We start from the raw sequence: 21,904 nt of genomic DNA, 5'->3' as shown, positions 1-21,904 counted from the left end.
GACCGGAGCGGGGCGGCCCCGCGGAGGAGGGCGGGGTCGGGGCGCCGGGGTCGCCCCCGTGGCGCTCCGTTGGGGGGGGGGGCGGGACGGACGGACGGACGACACGCGGGCGGCGCGGGGGCGTGAGCTTCTGCCCGGCTTCGCGTGGGCGCGGCGGCAATGCGGGAACGCAAGACCGCAGCTAGGGTCGGTGCACGCTGTTTGGTCGGTTTTTTGGTTTGGGTTGGGTTTTTTTTTGACGCGTGATACGTCATGTATTTTCCGAGACCCTCGGCTCCAAGGCTGCTGTGCTCGGTTCCGGCTGAGGAGGGAGACGGGAATTAGGCGGTGACGACCTCCCTTCTGTCGTCGCAAGCCGTTTCTACTTAAAACGGCCTCGGTGGCTGGGAGCGCCGCAAGAGGTTAAAACCCACCGGTGCTGTTGCCTACGGAAAGCGTAACTTTCTTTGGCGGAGGCTGCTGCGGAAGCCCTTCTTACAGCGTCCTTTCTTTTGTCTGTCTTCAGGAGTGCTGTCCAGCCCACATCCAGGATGAAGTTTAGGAAAAACAAAACAAAACCAAAAAAAAAGAACAGAAAAAACGGCCACACAAACCCCCGTTAAAGTCTGGGCAAGATGTTCTCACCGTCCTCGAGGGCAGATGAAATGGAAACGGTCACAAAGTTTGGCCTGCAGCGGCCGCCTCGCTGCCAGACTGAAGGACAGCGTGCGGCAAAGGGCCTGCTCAAACCGTTCCCTTACGGTGCACAATCGCCACGGTGGGTGACTTCACACTGACATTTCTAGGCAGAAAGCATCCTTCTGGTGCTCGTGCAGCCCCTTTTAGAGCAGCTCACCTCGAGACAAACCTGGGAAAGGATTAGAAAAGGGAAAGGGGGGAGGGGTGTGAAAAGCAACCAAAACACAACGGTTTCTGCAACTTGTTGGTCCGAGATAGACTTGGTACGCCCTACAAACAAAATGGGGTTATTACAGTCTTAAGTTATTACACCACCAGAGAGATCATCCCAAAGCATCACCTGGGTGCTCAGTTTCCTTCTGGATTGCTTCATGCATCCCTGGGCTCCACAGCCAGCTTTTAAAGCATGTAAGGATTTTCCTGATGAAAAAAATCCCCGAAACCCAGTACTTGTGGGGGGACTCGAGGACCGTAGCCTGGGGGACAGGAAAAGGAGGAACCAGTCATACCTCCCCCCCCCCACCTTTGCTCTGTAGACAGTAGAGAGGCAAGTGCTCCGGATGAGCCTGCTGCTGCAGCTACATGGATAGGACTGGATAACTGATCCAACTGGAAAAGACCCTTTTTTGTTAGGTTAATTCTCAAACAGACTGTTTTCCATCCCGGGACACAGTGCAGGTGATGCATAAGGAAGTTTGATCTGTTAACTAACTTTCTGAAATTAGGCACCTAACTGGGATCTCCTTTTAGACCTGCCTCTCCTGAATGTAATTTTAAATGCTAGATGATGTGATAATTGGAAAGGCATAGAAAATTACCAGGCACTTAAAGGCTGAAGCAAATACGAACAGCTCTTCTGTTGTAACATTTTACACATTTTCTGAGCTGCCAGCATCAGCAGTTTTGTTGGCACCAATGTCCAACTGAAGGCAAAAACAAATAATCCGGCTATGGAATAAAAGTAAAGCATTAAGTCTTGACATGTGCACCAGGCATCTCGTGTCTGGCCTTCTGGATGCTGGGAAAGGCAGGGACCCTCATTGATGGGGTCAGCCCAAGAGAACACACAAATTCTTAAAAACTGGCAGGTGACTGCTGCACTACTTGTATGGGCTTTTCCAATCTACCTTCACACAACAGAGCGGTTTTGTAGGTGACAGGTGGGGCAGAACAGGCTGCACCATCAAAATACAGCAAAATTACATCGGTCAAGCGTTCCACACTGGCTGATAGCAGAGATTCGCAATTGCTGAAGCTCGACAAAAGGCATGCAGCCTCCAGGAACCCTGCCAGAGAGTGAGTGTGAGCCCTGCGGCGACAGGAAAATTTCACCGCATGATGGAAACTACACAGTAACAAGTACGTACAAGCATTGGTGGAGACTGTAAACAAAGGGAGTCGGGAGCAATGCAGACAGCCTTCAAGCAAGGCATGCTTTCTCTCAGCACATGTGGATAGTCTACACTCAGCTATTCCCAACACGATCAAACATGAGACGTGCAAAACTGATGCTGTCGCTCAGCCAAGGTGTAAAGGATGAAGGAGGGGTAGTTTGTCTCACTTTGCCTTTCGGGTCATGGTCCGAGCAGGGACTCAAGAGCGTGGGCACAGCCCAGCAATCCCTGCAAGTGGGAAACCTTCTCGGCTGTAAGCACAGCATGCATGCCAAGCAGGGAGCATGCCCACATTTAAAAGCTGCATTACAGTATGAACCTGGAAAGCAGCTCAGATTTGACTTGCTGTAACATGGGACCAAATTGCCTGGCTAACAGTTTGCCAAAGGCACCTTCCTCTGTAACCATGGGGACACAAGTAACACGAAGCTGGAGAATACCATTTGCAGACACACTTCACAGAAGAGGTGCAACACAAAACATCCAGAACAGGTTCTTGACTAGTCATTAAACTACATGAGAAGTACAACAAAAATTAAATAATCCCTGTATTAAAGAACAGCAAAAATCCCATTTATGCAAAAACTCAATTTGGGAGTGGGGAAGTGACTAGTGATCCCTGTTTTAAACAAGTAAACAAACAAATCCTCTCGCAGAACATGAGAGTGAACAACTGTCACATCAAAGCAAAAATGCTGGCTCTAAAACTGAGAGCTGATCAAGAACTAGTAGCGAGTGGACAGCTGAGTTTGCTCTTGCTTGCTCAGATGTAGCTGCCAGTTAAATCAATACCAGTTACGCCTTCTGAGACTGAAAGGCAGAACTGAACATTACAACTCTGATTCTGCTAAACTTAAACGTATGTAAATAGCCTCTGAGTAGCCCCACTGAAATTATTAAAATTCCTCCTGTCAGTCTCAGATCACTGGTAATTATTAACACGGTCAATGTTTCCAAAGCTTATTGTCGTTTGTTATTTATCAGTCTCATCAGTAATCTATCATTTCGCAGGTGTAACAGTATTTTGGTCAACTGAACTACAGCCAGACATGAGGTAAACAGATAACACTAAAAGTTTTATTCCAGTTTCACTTCCACGGAATCTGAACTTGAGGCAGTCGGTATTAGAAGTCAGCAAATATCTTCGGGAGCTTGCTTTTACGTTTTCAAACTATCTGAACTAACATGAATCAAAACTCATCTTTTTTTCAAGCGGCGCTGCCTTAACGATGTCAATGGGCCACGCTCTCCCATTCCACTGAAAAAGAGGATGAATTTCAATTAATCACCAAGAGGAAAATTAGGCCAATGTACCTGGTCTAGTTTATCTTTTATATGCCTATTACACCATATTGAAGATCATTTGCTAAACTGATTCTGCAGCTTGATGACATTTTAAATGAACACACTATAGTTGCTTAATTAAACTGTTAGAAACAAAATCAGGGATTCACAAACTATGGCATTTTATTTCAGAGGCCTTTGCTTACATTTGTACAATATATTACATAATTCTCCATTTTCTGCAGAACCTAATATATATTTTATAGCTTTTTTCTATAAGCTTTTCCTTCAATGTTTGTCAACAAATTTTTACAGTCCTGTACAATTCTGAATACTTTGAAACCATTTTCAATAAAATCAGTTAACCTTAAGCACACACTACGAAGACTGAAAATGCTTTTCTTAGAAAAGTCAAATGTAAAGGATTCTGACACTCTAGCATCTACAAACAAAATGCTTTGAATTCTTACATGTTGTATTGCCAGAAAACAAAGAAAAACATGCCAGCCCCTATTTCCCCAGGCAAAAGAAGTACACAGAACTACAATTAAAACAGTAAAACAACCTGTACAATAAAGTACTGTGTATTAACAGTGCCAGGTATTAAATAGCTTGAATGAACACTTCCGCAATATACAAATGTCTTACAAAGGTATATAATTAACAGGAGAGAGCTTGGGATCCATACAACATAAAATCAATACAAGTGAAAACAGTTTGAAGTTGGTTTTGGAATTTGTACAAGGCATTTAAAAAATTAAATGTCTACCACTCAGCTTGCTATGTATTTTAAAAACAACTACCCTTTTGTGGCAGTGTTCATATCAGCAACCACAAATTATAACCTCACACCTTACTCCGTCTTGAAGTCCTCTCCTTGAAGCTCGTAATAAAATAAGCATTACAAATGAAATATTTGTTGCTTTAAGGGAAAAGAAACATTTACAAGAAAACACAAAAATATAACTGTTATAATCCATTATGAATAAATATACACTTTAAACTGGCTAAATACAATCTTTATACATTAAGATTTAATACAGTTTGTTAGCCATTTTCTTTCTTTTTCATAATGTATTTTATCAAAATTAAAAAAAAAATACTGTTTTATAGAAAAATGGCAAAGTACAGTAGTTTCATTCCAATTAATGGGTTCTTAAAACCCAGAGTAACCTATTTAAGCCTAATTCAAACCTGTAAACATTAGTCAGTCTTTTTTTTGTTTTTTTTAAAGGAATCCTCGTATTTGGTTATCAGGACTGATGTCAAACATCCTACTAACTGCAGGTTTTGAATTGAATACATGTGCTTGACGTATACAATTAAAGCCACTATAAGGTGACTTAGCAGTTAAAAAACAATTAGCTTGTACAAATGAAAATAGGTTCAGTATTTGTCATAAATAAATGGAAAAATATCAAATGTTCCAGCTTTAACAAAATACCAGGGAATACAGTAAGCCTTACCACATTTATTTAGATCAACCCAACAACTATATGCTTATTGTACTGTCTCTACAGGCAGTGAACAGCCTCCATTTGCCACAGTGGAAGGCCTTCGAGTCACTAGACTTACAATTCCCAGACAAGTTGGAAACAATTATTGCTTGAGGAAAAGCAGTTTGTTGTACTTTTTCTTCATAAAAGTGCACTTAAGTGCAAAGTTAGCTTGTCAAGAAACAACTTTAAATACAAAATAGTGCTTGTCTGAATTTTGTGCCACTGTGCAGTATAAAAAAAAAAAAAAAAAAACACAAAAACAAAAACAAAAAAGAGTGGCCCTCAGCAGCCATTAAGTGCAAAGTGCTTTGGCAAGTCCTGCTGTCACCTGCACTCAACTGACATTCCATTCTGTGATGAACTTGACATAGATGGTTCTGCTAAAGTTAACATAACTGCAGCCGTAATGGAACTAGAGGAAGGTGATGAGGAGGAAGATGATGTAGTAGCAGCACCTGCACAGGAAGAGGAGAACACAGGTTATAAAAATGTATAAATTAAGCAATAAAAACATTTCCCATTCAACAACAAGCATTGGTATATACTGACTCCAGCAACCAATGCCCAGTAATTAAGAAGAAAAAAGCCTCCATTCCCTAGTTTTTGTGGGAAATACTGAGAGACAGCTTCAGCCCTGTGCAGGACAGCATGGCATTGCCCCTTGCAGCCCTGGTTCATTGGCCACCCAAATCAAGGGCCCAGCCGGAGGACGGCAGAGTTCATTCCTGACCCGCAAGCACAATCAACTCTTCCCTTTCTTTCCTATGGGAGTCAGCACAGGTAGGGCCTTGTCCCAGCACTGAATCTGCACATACACCCTGCTCTGGCAGGCAAGAAGCAACTGCAGTCCCCGTGTGATGGTTGCAGCCACAAAATCTTGCTACACCTGGCATTTCAGTCTTTCTTCTTACACTCAGTGAACTCTTAAATGTGCACATAAACAAGATGGAGAAAATAATCCTTTTAATGCTGTTAGAAGCAGGCACACTAGAACATTCCCTAGAGCAACAGGTAAAGCAGCTTCAGGGAAATAAGAGATTTAACTGATGGTCTCCCTTAAACTCATAAAATAAATCACTTATTCTAAGGAGAAAGTACTAACTAGACACACAAGCGGATTATTGTGTAACTTGAAGAAAAGTCCCAAGTTATTAATAACCTTAGATACTTTGTTCACTGCTTAGTTTATTTTTCTGTACATTTTCTCCTGTATAAAGTACTTCCGCCTAAACAGAATTAAACAGATTGCATGCTTTTTTAATGTTTTTCCCCTTACATAGTCACTGGATATCTGAACTGTACCTTCTAAAGGTCATAAAATAACTGTATACAGTGTTTTTAAAAAAGCAAACAAAACCACACTCCTAATAGCACACAACTCCCTAAAAATTATCCAATTCCTTTTAACCCCTTAATAACATGACATGCAGTTTAGCCCCCTGAAAGCAGAATTTAGTTCCCAGCACTTACTTTCCCGCTCTTTTTTCTTTAAGCGCTTTCTTCTTCGGTCAATGGAAGCCACCTCAGATTTCAAGGACAGGTAATGCTTTCTGATTTCCTGCAATTTTTCTTGGAGAACTGTTATGCGCTCGGCACTAGTCAAATTTTCCAAGTCAGCTGCAAGTTAAACAATCTCTGTTAGTTATTGTATTGCAGCATTTCCAAAACTGTCTGAATTTCAGTGAAGTGGGAAGTACTCAAATCTTAGTGATGTGCTTGGAGGTAGCAGACAGCAAAGCCAAGAAACGCAATAAACAGCAGCTGCTGTTGCTATCACAAACTGTTCGTTTTTTATTATTTTTTAAAATAAATAGATACACTTTTTTTTTAAGGAAGTGGGAGAGGAAGAAAACGGATGCATTCCCCTCCGCATAGGAAGGAAAAAAAAAAGAAAAAAAAAAAAAAAGACAACTGGTAAAAACATAGGAGTCAAAACTAGCTTTGAGCCTGTTGTTTTGAGTCCTTGCTAGAGCTCAGTTTGGCCTAATACACTAAGAGGGTCAGTCTTGCCCAACTTGTCTTGGTTGTTACCAAAGAAGCAGGTTACAACACAAATCTGAATAGTTGTGGGGTGGTTCTAATTGAGTTCACAGCACATGGGCCATAAGGTGTAACTATACAGGACCTCCTCGCTGACATCCCACACAGGGATGTCAATGGACATAGCCGGCACAGGGGCTACCCCTCTGGCTGTTTCCAGCTGGGAGCTCTCCACAGCATGGCACACAGCTCTGAAGGGGCACAGGCAGGAGGGACAATCTCTGTTCAGTCGCTTTCAACCACAGGTAAGTCACACTGGAGACACTCCATTCAAAGACATTTAAGAATCATTTAAACTACCGTGGGGTGCAGAATGCACCTCAACCTATAATGAAGGTAGCACCAAGGACCAAAAGCCACAACTACATTAGGCTGTGGGAAGATGAGGAAAGCTCCGAAACCTTGCAAGTGTCTTAGACCTCTGCAACAGCAGGAAACATGTTAAATAGCACTCCAAAGTCCAACTCCTGCCAAGCAAATTTAGCACATGCAATGTAGCCAAGGTAGAAAGAAAGAAAGGAGCAAAAGCTCTTTAAATACGTTGCATAGGAAATCTGCCCCATGAATCTCAGTAGGCCCGTGAATCTCAGCAGGCCAGTAAATGACAAACACCTATTACATTACACAGTCCTGAAGAGCAGCAGAATGTAACTTGACTGTGGAGAAGTACTAGGAGAAAAATACTTTTAAAGTAGAGTAACACCAAGATTCAGGGCTGGAGAGAAAAAAATGCAGGGTCAGATTCTCTCACTGCAGAAACAGCTGCCTAAGTGGAAAATTCCCTGGGCATGAAAGAACACTGCTGGCAAAATAAAATAAAATAAAAATAAAATAAAATAAAATAAAATAAGAATTCAGTGCACGTGTCTGCACAGCGTGCTGTGCCAGCTCTTCCCTGTTCCCTCTTTATGTGAGGAACAGCAGCCTTCACGCAGCCTGGGACAGAGCACAGAAAAACACACAGCATAATGCTCTGAGAACTTCAGAAACTTGACATACACTAAGGTAATCTGTGAATACTGAATGAGATACTATGGATTACTTTAAGAAGTAATTTAAATCAGTCACACTACACAGTTTCAATTTGACCTTTAAAAGCAAAGAGAAAGCAACTCATGCAATGCTATACACCCATGGTCAGTACTAGGGACAACAATTTGTTGCTGACTATACAATTAAACGCCCAGACGCTGTAAGAGAAGGGGCTAAAAATAACAAGCTTTTGTTTTTAAATAATTATTTTCAATTGTTTACTTATTGTTGTATTGAGGAAGAAGGCTTCAATCACCTAATATTTTATCTTCTCTTTTCTCCCCACTGCAAATAATGGTGCAACAGCACACATGCGGAGGCAATTAAGAAGTCACATTAATATCAAGACATTAATAAGCTACTGAACTGTTTTGCAGATAGGCAAATGCATGAGCCTTTCAATACTGCTCACCCCTAGCTATACGTGTACCTGTAGCTGACTAACACAAACACACTGAAAGTTCTTATTACTAGAAATAGTAAACATGTCCTGGTTCACTAAGGCAAAATGGAAGGGGAAAAAGCTACAAATCAAACATGTGTCTGAACAATAACTAGAGAATGAGGAGTAAAACAGAAAGAATATGTCAACAGAAGAAGCACATATAGTGGGTAACATTCGTGCCAGAATGACAGGTCTGCACAGGATGGTAAGAACAAGTCAGCACAGCAGTCGAATCTACAAACAGTATTAGAAGAGTGCGATACAGGCAGTTTCCTGCACTGCAATTGCAAAAAAAAAAAAAAAAAAAAACCAACAAAAAACCACCACCAACAACAAAAAAGATTTATTTTTTAAATCAGGATTTATCACAAAATTAAGCAAACTGAGGATGGAATAATTTTAGGGAAAAAAAAAACAAAACACACAAAATTCAAAAAGCCTTCTTATACTATACTGCAAGACCACACTAGGCATGTTTTGAAGAAAATACTTACACATTTGAAAACTCCATTTGTAAACTTTGGGTAAACGATTATTCTGTTCTTTGAGATCAGACTCCTTCTCTCCATTTTTCCCGCATTTTCCTGGAGACTGTGTTCTTGCGGGTGATTTGGTTTGGTGAGATTTCATGCCAGTAGAAACCGATTTTGCTGACTGAGACTTGGACACACTTTCACCAGCAGATAGTTCCTCACTGTCACTGCTGTTTGCTGAAGAAACAAGAAGATATATTGTTACAAAACAAAACAACCTTCGTGCCCAAACCAAAGCTTATCAGAAGCTACCCCTATGCTGATTTTCATGTAACAGGAGTTTGTTTGACCAAAATAGTCAGTCTAAAATGCTATAATCCATCCTGGTATAGAAGCCTGGCACACAGCTCTTTGCATCACCAGTGCCTAAATACAGGACCACAAAACAGGTATATAATGGGGCCTCTCTAATGCTGGCATGCTGTGAAAGGGAAACCTTGCACTGGAAACACCATCCAGCTAGTTTCTGTGCAGGCAGATTCATAGCTATTATGTGGACCTATGAGAACCAAAATCCTACAGAGCTAGAGGGTGGATAAAAGTACCAGACTGTGGCTCCACAATCCACCCTGAACACTGCTAAGTATATTGCTGAAAGTGCGTGCAAGAAGGTAAGGGGGTGGTGTAGGGACACATATCTTGTAAGGAGATTCATGAATACAATCCAACTGTTCGAGGTCTGTATAGGGAAGTTGCACTCTACTCTCTGAATGGTTCAAGACAGCATCATACTTGTTATTTTAAAACCATATCCATAAACAAACTGCTTACATTAGAAAATAAGGCAAAGAGGCAGTCCAATGTGTCAATGTAGGTGTAAAAATTAACCACATATTTCTGCTTATGGGGCTATACTTTTTCTAAAACAGTTAGCAAGACTGATTGTTATGTCCTATCTCCTGTTTATCTTTTTTTAATATTAATTTCTAATACAGCATTCAATATAAACAAACCTTTATCGCGTTTTAGAGCTAACTTTTCACTGTACTCCTAGGACGTGTAGCAGAAATGAGAGTGAACAATTGGCCTTTTTCTTAGCCTTATGTCACCTTTATTTATTTTAGGTTTTTTGTGTTAAAATGACTAGCAATAATCTGAATTTGCATGACATCATCTACAAAAATCCTCAGACATGATGATCAAATTCTTTAATTGCAGAAAAACATCTTCGGCTGACCCAAAACAGAAAAACCTCACCTCACACTGAAAAAAACTTTAACTATAAAGCAACAGGCTAAACTGAACGCAGTTTTCTAATCACACAAAGGAGAGTAAAAAAATGATCTAAAGACATGATTTATGAATAATGATTGAAAGAATGAAGCTTGTTTAGTATTACAAAAATAAAACTGAGGTGGAAGCAGGGGCAAGAGATTTTAATTCAACAGAAGTCTAGGGAAGCACTGGAATAAAATGCCATGGGGAGCTGCAGAATCTCCATCATTAGAGTTGTTTTTTAAAACATGTTCAATAAATATTAATCAAGAGAAACTTATGCCTCAGTTGTACCTGCCCTAGGTGTTGACAAAATGAACCCCAAAAGTCTCTTTTGCTTCTGGTCTTTATGATCTGGTGATCTACATTGGAAAAACTGAACACCAAGTTACACATGGTATGACAGAACTCAGCTGGCTGCAGAGCTGCTGTTGCCTGCTGGCTTAATGCAAAGGCAAGAGTCGAAGCTGCCACAAAAGCAGCTTTAACTGGTAAACCTGAATTTCACAAAAAGAATTTTTTGCTCACAACTGACTCCACATTTTTTCTATTTGTTGCCCTTATTACATACAGCAGTGCCTGAAGTCTAACAAAAAGAACGCATACGCACCAAGAACCGTATGTGATACAAGAAACAATTCTAGCTTTGAAGTGCTTGTATCCTGACAAAGACATAGGTTGAGAAAAAGGGATAAATTCACCAAATCAAAGAGAACAATGGCAAGGCTAAAAATCGTGTCTTAGTTCTGCAAATTCAGTTTGTTTTGTTACTTTAATTCCTGGGGTGAGGGAAGGCATAAGGATTATGCAAGGAGAAGATTAGTGAAATAGAGTGAAAAAGGATGAAAGAATGTGAAAAGGAGATCAATGAACATGAAGGATGGGTGGGGTGAAAGCAAATACCAGACCAGAATGTACAGACTTTTACTAAAAGCTGTTAAAAGAAAGAAAAGGTGGCAGGGAGGAGGAAGAGAGAAGAAAAAAGGCAGAGCATATGCTTTCTATCCTTGCTTTAACTACATTTTTTAGAGCTATACTCCCAGCTTCACTTTCTAGCTGACTGTTCCCTGGTATTTTTTATTAACATTGAGATGAGGCAGTAATTGATCTAGCTGTCTCCTGAACACGTGTGCATATGTCTCTCTAATACACCTCTACTTTTATTAAACTTCTCTTCCCCAGTACTGTGGTTTCTATTCCAATTAGCTTCTACAACTACAAAAAAAGCTACAAAAGCTGCCTTATTTACTGAAGATGTAACAGATGATACAGGAAGAAAATAGAGCCTATATTCTTGTGGAATTATGCTCATATTTGCTACTGGAAGAGATATAAACCTCCAAAAACTCATGTTGCAGAAAATACAAAGTATAATTTCATCCAGGTCCCAGTCTTTCCTCTAAAACATGCAGCTATCGTGCCGCAGATTCCTGTCCCGATTCTACCAAGTGTGAAATACTCGCTTTCTTAGTTTTCCCGAGTTACACAATATTAAGGACCTCTTAGAAATAGGCCCAGAAATAACACAAGACATTTAAAAACACTTTGGCATTCAGCAAGAGTAGTTTCTTCATTTAAACAGTATTAAGAACTCCCTGATGAGAACATTTTGCCCTAATACATTTTTTATTTCCAGACTTCATCTCCTACAATCGTTCAAACAAATGAGACAGTACCTTCACACATTCGTTTCACACTGAGCTGCTGTACTTACTAGTTTTACTCTTCTTTTTGTTGTTCACAGATGTTTTGTGGCTTCTTTTCTGCTTTTTTGAGGAGCTTCCTCCTCCCTGAGCATCTTTAAGTCTTTTTTGGCCTGTACAGACTATAATTGGGGAAAGAAAAAAAACAAAAAAACAAAAACCCAAACAAATTAAATAAATACTTGCAGTGCTGTGTGTTTGTCTCAGAAAATACACTTCAGAGCTTAAGTTTGTAGGCAACAATGGAACTGTTCCTGCCTATCCTTACTACGCCTCAGCTTTCTACTTATATTGACAAGAGAAGGTGAAGGAGGATGGAAGGCAGACGAAGTTTGTTGGTTAGAGTGCACGTGTAAGATGACTGCAAGTAACCTTCCCATATGCACCATCAGAATTTCTCTTGAACCACATGGATTTTTAATTTTTTCAATACTGTAAATTAGATAAGAACACATTTATTGGAAAAGCTTATCAAGAACTACTGAAAAATGTTCAAAAATCCTGTCACACTTGGAAGCTGTGAGAAAAAAACTGAAACTATCACTTGTGATCAGTAATTACATTAATTGAAAGTATAAAAAAAAAATCTTAAATAATGTTAAAAAACAAGGCAACAAAAAAAAGGCAAACAAAAAACCAAAGGAAAAAGACTACTGGTATTTGTGACTACAAGAGGAAAAAGTAAAAAAGAAGATTAAAAAAATTCTAGTACACCTGTTAAAAGAACAAATTTTCAGAGTTGTTTAAACATTGTTCCACAGCCACCTGACTTAGATTGAAAATTACTCCTGTAACAAAAGTATTTACATTAAGAAACCTAATTTTCTAAAATAGGCAGCATGCTGACAAAATCAGAGAGGAAGTTAAAGTCTAATGCATGTAAAAGTGATGGTGTGTAACAGTGTAAAACTTTTTTCATGTGGCAATAATTTCCTTTTTAATAAAAGAGCAAACAAATTAAGTTCTAAACCTACGCATCTATAATTAACAAAGCAATACAGGCATATTTATTGAGGGCTACATATTCGCCTGTGCCAAACTCTCTCCTTTGTTTAAGGAAACACATTTTGTTGCATTCTTTCAAATGATAATGCAAACAGAATGATGAAAGTAACACACCTTAAGGGCATTTTGAGAAAATTCAGTTAATTATTAACTGAAAGCTGTTGAGATGCAGAAACCACTTCTGTCATCTCAGGATTATATTCAGACTTTTTTTTTTTTCCTTTGTATTAATAATTTTTTAGGCACTTCAACACAGTGAAAGTAGCTATACTTTTGATGGAACTGTAAAAGAACCAGTGACTTTCACAAAAAAGCTTTTGGATCCAGCTTTGCAAACAGTCAAAAAGCAGACAGCAGTACACTGACATCACATGCACAGGTATTCGCAGTGTTTATTATCCCCTATGCTCTAGTGGCATCAGAATAGGAACTTCAATCTGCAAAATCACATCTGAAAGTGAAACGTAGCTAATAAAGTCAATGTTTGTTATCAGCTTGACCTGTATTTTTTTAAAACATTAATTTCCTAAGATGCAAGCTTGAAATGGTTGCCTAAGCATGCAATAATTGGCACTTTCTCCCCCCAAATAAACAACTTACAGAGAATTAAAATTTTATGTAAGAAACAGCATCTTCTACTTGTAGCAAGGTACTCAAAATGTATCTGTCTTGCTACAATAAATATTCCCTATACAATGTATTACAGTTTGCTCTGGGCTTTTCTTGCCAGGTCAGGTATAAACTTTATTCTTATATACTTTATTCCTTTATTATACTGAAACCATCACAATTCCTAATGAAAGGCCAAGAAACTTCCTGGCAGACTGTATTTTATTCACTAGATGATTATACCATTTCCACACATTTGAAGTAGACAGCAGGCTACTACTTCCTCCAATAACTAATTTTCCAGCAGTGTAACCATAACAGAATGAAAATACATCAGCAATGCTAAAATGAGAGCTGGTAAAGTTGAAGACAGCTCTGTTTACCCTTTCCTTTACCTTTTTCAGTATGCTCTGGCTCTGGTTGATTACTACTGCTGGAGCTGACGCTGGCATCAAAACCTGTTGGAGAAATATTTCCTTCAGACTGGAGGTCTTGCAGCTCCCCTGCAACACTGTCCACCTCTATTGTGCTATCTGTTTCACTTTTAATGCTTCGTATCTCTTCTTGATTTGGTGGCAGCCTCTCAGAGACAGTGACACTGGACTGATGTCTACTGGACTCTGTTACGGTTACAGATGAAGGCGATTCAGGAGTTGTAGGAGGAGTATTTAGCACTGAATTACTGCCACTGCTTGGGAATTCAACTTTCTTTTCACCCACTTCAGTCGTTTTCTCCTCAACAGGTTTAACGTCCACACTAGCTGGCAAAGATTTTTCAAGTTCAGAGCTAGGCAAAGAAATGTCTTCTTCTGCGAGAGTCTGAAGCTGCTCCTCTGCTGCAGCATCCTCAGGAGCAGCGTGTGGAGGGGAGGCAGCAGCTTCAGTGTCAGAGTCCGAGAACAGTTCCTTCAGCGTTTTCTTCGGCCATTGTCCCTGAATACTTGACCAGACATCTTTCCGATCCTTTGCTCTGGTGTTCTGAAGTCTCTCATCAGAGTTATTTAGAAGCTTTATTCTTTTCTCTCCCACTTCAGAAAATCCTGAGTAGAAAGTACTTGTCCGTAAAGACTTCCTTTTCTCTTCTAGTCCATTGTACTTTTTAGTTGGAGTGATTTTCAGTTTAGATTTGTCTTCCTCATCTTCATCCGAGGAGCTGTTACTGCTGTTTTCTAAACTAAGGGAATCTTTGTTTTTGGACTTCTCATCCTTTCTATTGGGCGACACAGTCTTTAAAGATTCCTCTGCAACACAGTGTCTTCGTTTACCACGTTTTACCTGTGGTTTTGCTGTTTTATCCACTACCTCCTTTTTTACATCCTTTCTCTTCTTTGTGGCTTCATCTTCTCCATCGGAGTCAGTATCTCCAGATAACTCTTCCATCTCTTTTCGCAATCTTTCAGGAGACTTGGATCCCAACTTGGGCACTACTACATCTGTCAGAGCTTTAGTTTCTTCTGGAAGGGATGAACTGCTCTGTTCTTCTTTTAGACAGAGTTCGTTTTTATCTTGGCTTACAGCTTCATGTTGAGATTCTTCTTTGCCATCAGCATGTATATTTGGGGCACTTTGGTCATCTTCCTGCTCACTATCATCAGAACTTTCAGAAGCTAATTAAAAATAAATAAATTAAAAAAAAAAAAAAAAAAAAAAAGGGAAAGTTTGTCTTGATTCTGGTTACAAAGAATTCTTAAAAGAAAACAACTAAAGAAAATGGTACAGATACGATATGAACAGATGCTACAGGGATCTCTAGTAGTATGTATTTTAAATGAAACCTCCTGAAGACTTCAAAAATTTACTTCCTGTTCCATTAGAAGGTATAATGGCTAGACTAGAAACTAGGAAAATTCTGTATTAAACAGTACATCTCCAGGAATTTCTGAAGAGGTGGAGAAAGCATGGAGTGCATCAATCCATAAAATACAAACTTCTGCATAATTAACCACAGCAGAAATTGAAAGATGTGCTTAACAAAGACTCTGAATATTTCTTATGGGTTACAAATACTACCATTATCTGCCATTTTTCCAAAGCCCAAAACAGAGACAGTATTTTCCCCGGAGAATCCACAGTCTAAAAGGACAGAACAACAACAAACACACTGGGTAATGTCTAACAAACCAACCTGATGACCAGCCTGGAAAAAGGCAGTGAAAGCAATAATGAAAGGCAGTTGGAAAAATATATGAACAATAAGAGTGTAGGACAATAGTAAGAAAATTCAGGGTCAGGACTAAAGAAACTGAGAAAGGAAGAACAAAGATATAATGGAGAAGGAATCAACAACAAGCCCATTCAATGGGAAAAGATACGGATACAAGGAAAAACAATGATAATTGGCTCAAATATATGGGTAACACCTTGATTTGTAACATCCATTTTTGTTGGCATAGCTAGTTTAACTCTTCTCATCCTACCTCCCATCTGATTCTCAATTCCTCACTAAAACTCATCACCTTTTAAAAGATGATAACGTAACCAATGACAGAGAAGAAAAGCAATACTGTCAATGAAATTCACGGAAACAATCAAGGTTGAATTAACTTTTAAAAAAAGGTTTACTGAAATATGACAAACTTAGAGAAGAGCACACTAACAGAGAGAAGAGGTGTACAGGACAAAATACCTCGAGAAATGTTGCCTCAGGTGTTTCTCTTGGTTTATTTGCTTTAAGATAGGCAGGATCTTAAATGCTACTCTAAGATGCAATCTGAAAGCAAGTTTTACATAACCCTTTCTTTCAGTGTTGTTTGCTTTTTTCTAACTAAACATTCATGGTAAACATTTTTGCCTAAAGTTCCAAGAACTCTATCACTTAAAATGGACTTCTAACACTTGCTTTTCTCATACCTTAGAGGATCAAAACTACACTACTATTATAATATGAGGTATCGAAATTTGTCATTTGAAATAGAAGCCAAGACCACCACATTTAAAAAAATAACCAAAAATAAGGTCCAACCTCTCAACCTATTTACTCTGCTGTGCCCTTCAAAGGAAAGTTGAATACAATAGCATTAATCATTCCAGTTTAGGGGAAAAAAAAAAAAAACAAAAACAAAAACCCCTGTAAAAAGTTTTGAGCAAGCAGCTCTAAAATTGGAGGAAAAAGAAATAGTAAAACATTAGAGCCTTTCACATTTAAAAACAAAAACCTGCAAGTAACAGGAAAAAAAAAGTTAATCCTCCGCATGAATCTGTGGACTTAAATGATAAAAAAATTGCATACAATTAAGAGCATTTCTGGAAATTAATTAGGTAATATGGAAAACATTTAGCTTTCCAAAATATTAGAGGGTGTATGTTGAATTGTGCTGAATTGTGCTTTTGTAATCAGAAGTTAATTACAGATTAATTATAGCACTAATAATAGTGTCATTATCATCACTGCTAATTGCTTTTTTGTTTCTCATTTCCTAAGGAAACGAAGCTTAATAGATTATGTTGACTGTTATTCTACCTACAAATTTGGAACCCAGTGGCCAATGTCATCCAAGTTCAAACAAGTCTGAAAGATTATTAAATTCATACAACTTTCACAAATATTGGTGGTTACCCAAACTGCCTATACCATATAGGATTTCTTCTTCTGGAGACATGCGCTAAACTAATGATGAAGAGAAGCAACCAGTTATTATAATGCTGCTGTAAATGTGTGGGTAGGGGAAAACAATGTTAGGAACAACACACGAGCTAATAGGAAACCTAGCTTTATTAATTCTGTTTTTCAAAGAAAAAAAAAAAATCATGGGTCCTAAAAGTTACATAAATAAAAAATTAAAAATTCAGAAATAATATCGGAAGTAAAAATGCTTTGCTGTGTATCAAACAAAAAAAGGATGGCAAAGCAAAGGACATAATTCTTAAGACCGTTAACGTACATTGAATGCACAATACCTGTTTTCAGAAACTATGAATATTGCTTTTGTTCAAGGGTTATTTCTGGAGATGGTGTTATAATTAGCCAGACAGACTCAAGTGTACAGTTGCATCAGTTGTTCAACATTGTCATTTACTACTGTTTAAAGGCCATTTACATAATTAGAAGAAGTTTAAGTACAATACCTTGTAGCCCATTAATGATAGAAGTAATTTCTATTGATTTAACTGGAGCTTGTTCGTTATTTTTGGCTTCAGCGCTGTCAAGTTTGGACCCAGTCTCTGGTGATGTGCTGGTGTGAAAAGGTGGTTTTGACAAACGTCGCAATTTACAGTTTTTAGGAGAATACTTCTCTTCCTTCTCTTTGTCAGTTTTATTCTATGTGGAAGAAAAGATTCAAAACTCTTCTCATTTGAGCATACATCTTAACACAGATTACAATTAAGCAATGCTTACAGTTATCTTAAACATTCAACCCGAAAAGGAAAGCTTTCCTCTTTGTTTAAAAGATTACAAATACCTTTCTACGGCCCATGCCAAGACATTTCTACTGAAGACAGGAACTTTGTCAGCGCTAAACAAACGGGAAAGCAAACACAGCCAGCACTCTAGGAGCAGTGGCACCACAGGGTGCCAGGCTCGGCAGTGCCAGGGCAGGGCTACAGCACCCTGCTCTGTCACAAAGAGCAGGGAGTTCTAGAACAAAACTCAGGTTCCAGAGGTGCCACTGTGCTGCGGGGGGGCAGGAGGGAGCGCTGACATCTGTGACAGAAGGAAAAGCTTCCTTGCATCCCACTGCCCAAGGAATATATCAAAACCTAAGCCTAAATATCAGTTTTAGAAGAATGAATTTTGAAAGAAATGCTATGAAATAAAATGATAGTCACATACATATGGACTAGTCATAGGTTTGCTCTCCAGAATCAGCAGAGGGAGCTCCCAAATCTCACCACCCAGAGCTGGGTCCCCCCACTGATGATAAAATGGATCCCTCTCATTTATTTTCAATAAATGCGTACATTAGTTTAATAAAAAAATACAGGAAAGCAGGAAAGAGAAACTTCCCCTCCCCACTCCAAAGTGAAAGAACAAAACCCTGATGAAAAAAGTTTTAGTTTTGAAAAGGCTAGGAAGTTGCTTTTACTGTCAAGCATTTGTAGGCCAATCAAAAAAAGGGGGGGGGGGGGGGGGGGGGGCGGCGCTCAGTACTTAAGAAAGTATTAAACCAAAGTTAGGGGGGGAGAAAGAAGAAAAAGGGAGAGAAACTACCTTTATTTTCTTTCGATGCTTAATTTTTGGTACATTTTTATCAGCTGGTCTCACTATCTTGTCTGCCTTTATCCATTCATCATACCTAAAAGCAAGAAAAAATTGTACACATTTATGGTTTTAAACAGATAATCATGACATCGTAAGAGAAATTAATGGAGGAAAATTATTAGCCATATAAAAACTGAATTGGAATTCAAATAAAGAAGTTATTTGTGTACTTTTCAGTATGTGAAGTTTCAGCAGAAGGTTCAATTCTTCATATGCTGGGACATATAGGACGAAGTTATTTTACACTGATGGGTAAGGTAAGAGTGAAAGCTGCTATTTTTCGAGTCTCCACTGAACAGCAAGAAATCCACATATACAGGTAAAACAATGATAAAAGAATGATAATTCTGTATGGATCCTCAAGAATATACCTACTGTAAAACCTTAACAATAAAATAATAATAAATAAAAATAATAACTACATTAAAATGTGACCAGTTAACAAATATAAACTCTTTCGAGCCTGAGTGTCTGCAAAGTGGTATCTGAAGTGACTAACACTTAGGAATCACTAACTTTTGAGTCACTAACTCAACACTAACACTTCTCAATTTGTTTTCAGTTAAAAGTTTCCATTTTATATCAGAATGATACTAGACAAAAACATACTAAATAGCACCAAGATATTAACAACAGGTGCGTTATTCTCTAAGGCTGGACCTGTTAAATACAAATCCAAGACCAGAGAAGTACATTATTAGTGAGAATATACTGTAACTAGGGTACTGTACTTGCCAGTTTCATTGTGTATTTCTGAAAAATCTCAAGAATCAATTCAAACAAATTTTTTTTCTCCCAGTAAGGATAATCTGCTGTCCTACTTCAGCTGTGAATTCAAGAACCATCTGAGTAAGAAATAGGTCAGTTAAAAATTAGTATGTATTAACTTTTGTCTCAAGGTACAGCCACACAAATTCTGATCCCCCTAGGTAAACATGAAAACAGATGGGAAGAAACCAACTTAAAAAAAAAAAACAAAAACAAAAACAAAACAAAACAAAAACCCAAACAAAAAAAGACAAACAAAACAACAAAAGAAACCAACAAAAAAATCCCAAACCACACACACGCACAGAACTAATACAAGATGGAGCCAAGCACAATGCACTCATGACCATGCTGGCTTTCCAGCTGGGCTCACATGACTACCATTTTTATATATTCAACAACTGCTGATACAGTCCCAATTCAGCTTCTTTGCAACTACTGCCAATTATATCTACAATATTGACATATAAATTTAAAAGGATTAGAGAAAAATATGCAAGTTTCCAACTTGCTTTCCTGTATCCTCTAAGTTAAGATCTACACAAGGAATTCCAGAAGCTAAATACTGTATTTTATTAACTTAAATTTCACATAATAATACAGTTTTCCAAAACAATTTCTTGGGTTTTTTTTCCCTCCATGTGACAATAAAAATCACAAAATCTAGCAGCAGACCATGCAGACTACAACATAACAAGATTACCTACACTGCTGCAGATACAGCTGTAATTGTACTATTGCCAGGTAACATGTAGGTGAACAGGCTCAGATTTCTCTCCAAAACTGAAATACAACTCTGCAGAGTAATTTCCAGTATCGAAAAATCCCATATTCTGTGAGACTGTGGGAAACCCTATTTGAAGTAATCTTTCTTCAAGTCAAAGACATGCTTTCTAGAAGGAATATCGCTAAGTAGACTGCTAAATGGACTTTGCAACCCACATAAATGTAAGAGTATTTCATTAGGTCTAAATGCATGCAGGAAAACAGCACTAGGACTGGACAAATACAGGGTGAAAAGCGATTATTCTGACAGTGTCCTTTCTGCCTCAACCATGTTGCTATAATACAGAATTTGTATTCTCTCATTCTATGCATTTCCAGTAAGAAAACAATCTTCCTCCTATTCAAAGTCTGCGCACTGCACACACTGTCCATGACTCAAGGTAATGGCAGTGCCTGTTGGGGCAACAGCTGATAGACTAGAGGGCATACTGAAGCGAAGGAGAGAGGAAGTACAGAATCTTAAGAGAGCATGTGTAGATACCACAAGGTCTTAAATGTTACATATTAGAAGCAGTGGTCACAACTCCTCATCTCAAGGAGCACAAATTGAAAACCTACGCGTGACAGACAGAGTTCCTGGCAGGAGCATATCCTGCTTTACTCCTGACTGCACCTGGAACAGCAGTCAGACCCTGGAAGGAGGCCCAGCGTCACAGAAATCTTGAATCTTCTCCAGGGAATCAGATCCCCACGCTTCACACCTTTGCATGGCACGGCTCTTTTCACTACTCACACATCAGACACATTTATTTTGCCTAAACCTGTGGCAACTGGACCCCCGGCTGAAACAGATCCTGCAAAAGGGATACATCCCAAGTCACAGCTGACAACCTGACCCTAAATTACATTCTCCTCTACTGCATGACAGAGAAGCACCCTGAAAGCTGTACAGCGCACCAGATGCCAAGCTGCATCTGAACAGTGTGTGTGACTTGGACTAGAGCCTTTCTTTATAAGAACTGCACCTTATTAAAATAGGAAAACTTACTTCATCTCTAATCTTGCTTTAGACAGCCTGTTCACAAAACAAAAGAAAACCAAAAACATTATGAAATAAGTTCTTCAGCTCTCATTACAAGAAGTATGTGCTTCCAGAAGACCTGGGTCGTTTTACTGCAGTGCCGTCTTCCACACTTGCTTACCTCAACTCCCTAAAGCGAGCAGCTGGGTGTGGAGATGAAGGAGGTAAGATGGGGAGGTGTTCCTAGAAGAGTTTGCACAGACTTGTTTGAGAACCAAGAGGAGGGATTTAGTAAGAAATTGTTATTTACTTATTTTTAAATAAGGTTTCATATGAAAATCTGGAATCCCTTCAGAAGAAACATCCCCTTTGCCTTACCAAAATGAAGACAAAGATGAGCCAGTAAGGAGAGAACCTTTTCTGCCTTACTGGTTAAAATGAATGCCTGCCAGAAAGGTAGGTTTGAACTGGAAGGAAGGAAAAAAAGAAAAAGGGAAGAATGAAATGAATAGCTATATAGCAGAAAAAATAACTGGCACTTTGCATAAAAGTATGTACTAATTCTATTACATCCATATGCACTGATTGCAAGCTAAAATAAACCACAACACATTCTTACAGGTTGCATAGTCGCTCCTCCACAGAAGTACTAGCAGGGAAACAAGGAAGAAAGTGTACTTTTCCAGCCTCTAGATTTATACTAGCAGATGTACCACTTTCTCAGGAAGACAAGTGACCTCAAGGAACTAGCA

The 21,904-nt window shown here is 38.9% G+C and overlaps 1 protein-coding gene and 1 long non-coding RNA gene across 7 annotated transcripts in view; one reads left to right on the top strand and one right to left on the bottom strand.

Moving 5' to 3' along the window:
• The first annotated feature begins 116 nt into the window (after nt 1-116).
• LOC115349742 lies at nt 117-558 on the top strand. Its single transcript, XR_003926225.2, has 2 exons — nt 117-186; nt 506-558. It is a non-coding gene; the product is annotated as an uncharacterized LOC115349742 (long non-coding RNA).
• Nucleotides 559-3,521: 2,963 nt separating this feature from the next.
• Nucleotides 3,522-21,904, bottom strand: part of ARID4B (AT-rich interaction domain 4B) — a 93,530-nt gene continuing 75,147 nt past the window's right edge. For all 6 annotated transcript variants that reach the window (XM_030034329.2, XM_030034330.2, XM_030034332.2 and 3 more), the window contains 7 exons: nt 18,587-18,671; nt 17,503-17,695; nt 13,833-15,044; nt 11,835-11,945; nt 8,867-9,082; nt 6,326-6,472; nt 3,522-5,310 (listed from right to left, as the gene is read on the bottom strand). In XM_030034329.2, the coding sequence (XP_029890189.1) occupies nt 5,180-5,310; nt 6,326-6,472; nt 8,867-9,082; nt 11,835-11,945; nt 13,833-15,044; nt 17,503-17,695; nt 18,587-18,671 (2,095 nt within the window). In that variant the 3' untranslated portion in view covers nt 3,522-5,179. The remainder of the gene's footprint in view (nt 5,311-6,325; nt 6,473-8,866; nt 9,083-11,834; nt 11,946-13,832; nt 15,045-17,502; nt 17,696-18,586; nt 18,672-21,904) is intronic.

This window comes from Aquila chrysaetos, chromosome 13 (assembly GCF_900496995.4).
Source record: "Aquila chrysaetos chrysaetos chromosome 13, bAquChr1.4, whole genome shotgun sequence".
Lineage (NCBI taxonomy): Eukaryota > Metazoa > Chordata > Aves > Accipitriformes > Accipitridae > Aquila > Aquila chrysaetos.
Note: the sequence above shows the minus strand (reverse complement) of the source record. Positions and strands in the feature narration are given on the sequence as shown.